The sequence below is a fragment of the Triticum urartu genome, chromosome 6A (genome assembly GCF_056163025.1).
Source record: "Triticum urartu cultivar PI428250 chromosome 6A, HENAU_Tu73, whole genome shotgun sequence".
Taxonomy (NCBI): Eukaryota; Viridiplantae; Streptophyta; class Magnoliopsida; order Poales; family Poaceae; genus Triticum; species Triticum urartu.
Genome location: NC_141878.1, coordinates 81254117 through 81256911, shown reverse-complemented (window position 1 = coordinate 81256911; position 2795 = coordinate 81254117). Strand labels below are relative to the sequence as shown.

General features: G+C 49.5%; 1 protein-coding gene across 1 annotated transcript; it reads left to right on the top strand.

Moving 5' to 3' along the window:
* The first annotated feature begins 387 nt into the window (after positions 1-387).
* LOC147964080 (uncharacterized) lies at positions 388-2393 on the top strand. Its single transcript, XM_087529818.1, has 2 exons — positions 388-744; positions 2256-2393. The coding sequence occupies exons 1-2, from the start codon at positions 388-390 to the stop codon at positions 2391-2393; spliced, it is 495 nt and encodes a 164-aa protein (XP_087385944.1).
* Positions 2394-2795: the final 402 nt, after the last annotated feature.

The window sequence follows — 2795 nt, the reverse complement described above, 5'->3', positions numbered from 1 at the left end:
AAGGAGTACATCGGTGGAGCACCGAGGGGACCACGAGGCAGGGGGCGCGCCCTAGGGGGGTGGGCGCGCCCCCCACCCTCGTGACCGCCTCTTTGACTCATTGGAGTAGGGTCCAAGTCTCCTGGATCACCTTCGGTGAGAAAATCACGTTCCTGAAGGTTTTATTCTGTTTGGACTCCGTTTGATATTTTGTTTCTCCGAAACACTGAAATAGGCAAAAAACAGCAATTCTGGGCTGGGCCTCCGGTTAATAGGTTAGTCCCAAAAATAATATAAAAGTGGAAAATAAAGCCCAATATAGTCCAAAACAATAGATAATATAGCATGGAGCAATCAAAAATTATAGACGTATCAGCTCTCTACCACCACATCAGCACCGCGCATCCCATGCCCGTGCACAGGATCCAGTACGGCAAGGTGCTCCAGCTGCAAGTGCCACTGTCGGAGCCACGGCTCTTGTTATTCGCGGAGGAGGACCGCCGCGCGTTTTTCTTGGTCGGCGGCGTGCTCGACATCGGTGCGCCTATCACCGTGTCGGTCGTCTGCATCAGAGCGGGGGCGTCCCCATTGCCGCACTATGTGGCCAAGCTATGGGTGAATGGCCCGCCGGGGGAGCCCGAAGGCACGACCGACGCCGTCGAGGTGGAAATGGAGGTGACAAGCAGCAAGGATCCCGGTGACGTCGACGTGCAGGAGCTGACCTTCTTGACAGTTCCGCCCAAGCTGCTGGCCGGGGCTAAGCTTGTGTCTCTCCACATTCAGATTGACAAGCTCACGTCCTAAATGTTTCTACAGTGCCTTCTGTTTATCTTAGTAATATGCTAATATAGGGATTACCTTGGTCTACTTTAGCTTAAGAAATGGTGGGTTTTGGTGGCGATGCAGCAATTACTTTGACATCAGATCAATAATTTCCAACAGTCGAACGGATATTTTGTGTCTGTTGGATATAAAGTTCCTTTGGCTGAGAAGTACTCAAAAAATTATGTTTATCAATGCATTAATTGTAATGCATGCATGCATAAAGTACATGCATTGGTCAATTTTATCTTAATACTTGCATGCAATGATTTAATGCACCTTGGAATCTAAACATGTGTTGGGGAACAACCAAATTGAGCCTTATAAAATGGAAAAACTAAAATTTTGAGATAAGCCCTATAAAACCGGAAAGGAAGGAGTAGAAAAAGAATTACTCCATCCGGGAATAGTGCCGCACTTCGAAACTAGAACCGTCAATAAATTTTGAGCTTGCGTCTCGTCACATCCAAATTACTCCACGCTATATTGAATTGCAAACCTGTTCACACCGATCACAACCTAAACGGTTTCCCACTTAGGAGCGTACTAGTACTCGGTTATAAATACTAGTATGCCAAGATGACTGCCCATTCCTCCTCAACTCCTCATCCACAAAAATAAACAAGTCATTGAGCATCCTTCCCTTGCGTCTGCCATGGCCAGCGTGAGTTCTGGGTCGAGAGATTGCCACCAGGGAGAGGCGAGCATGGAAGCGGAAGCACGAGAGATGTCCCGCCTTGCTGCGAGAGCAGCCGACATGTCTCGCCGCGCGGAAGTAGCAGTACAGAGGTCCCGCCGCGCCGCTGAAGCAGCACGGAGGTCCTGCCGCGCCGTCGATGCAGCAGACTGGTCTGGCCGCGCCGCGGAAGCAGCAAAGATGTCCCGCCGCGCCACTTATGCAGCATAGATGTCCCGCCACACCGCGGCGGCCTGGGAAAATTTCTCGCGGGCAGGCGACGACTGTTACAAGCGCATGCATGCGCTCGTCCATAGCCAGATGGATCAGATCTCCGGCTGTGCAAGGTTGCAGGAGGACATGAAAGCCTCGTTTGAACAGGTTATCGGCATACTAAGGGAGGGCAATGAGAGGCTCCGGGCCGAGCGCGACCTGCTGTGAGAGAAGATCGTCCGAAGTGCAGACCAGCAGGAGGAGGCCAGTGCCTTGTTGAAGAGGACCGGCGTCATCGTCAAGAAACTTATGGACAAGAATGACATGCTCCGCAACGAGCGCCAAAGGCTGGTGGAGGAATTAGTGGATGTTCTCAAGTAGCGTATTGAGGACACGAAAGAGCTCATCGCCGCTCGCCACGGAGACTAGTTCCCGCGGCCTGCAGCAACGCATCAAGAAAGTAGAGATCAGCGAGCCAGATCCTTGTCTTCCTTCTTCTTTTGGCCCTGTGTATTTCGCGCGTAGCCGCATGTGGCTTTTTTAATTATCTTTCTAATTATGTAAGACAATTAATCGTCCTTATCTTTCTGTGGAAGATCAATGTTGCGAGGCTGGAATGAAGAAAACTCTTGCTGTGGCGACCCTGGCGTTGCTGTTCTTCTCGTTGCTGCTAGGCTTCGTTCAGTTTCCTGGTTTCTTTTGATGTAATAATCGGTTTAGGATGTGGATTGTGTCGTCGGTTGTGAAATGTTGGGTTCTAGCGCGGATGTTTGGCCTTTGTTGGCCTCTTGGGATGTTGCGATTTCAATCTGGTAGCTTTTAGTCCTTCGTGTTAGGATGGAGTTGTGTTGAACTTCTTGTGAATTGTGGTGGGTTTCAGTAATGAAAATCGGAAGGGGCAAGCCCTTCTTTGATAAAAAAAATTAATCATCCTTATATATTCATCAGTCTTGCTATAAGTCGCAGTAGATGCTATATAGGTCCGTCGGATCTTACATGAAGATCCGTGCTATCAGATTTCTTTTTTCTCTCTTAAATCTCAGTCGAGTGAGACATAGCCATAGCCACGCCAAGGTATCAATCCAGTAGGAGGCTACACCCAAGT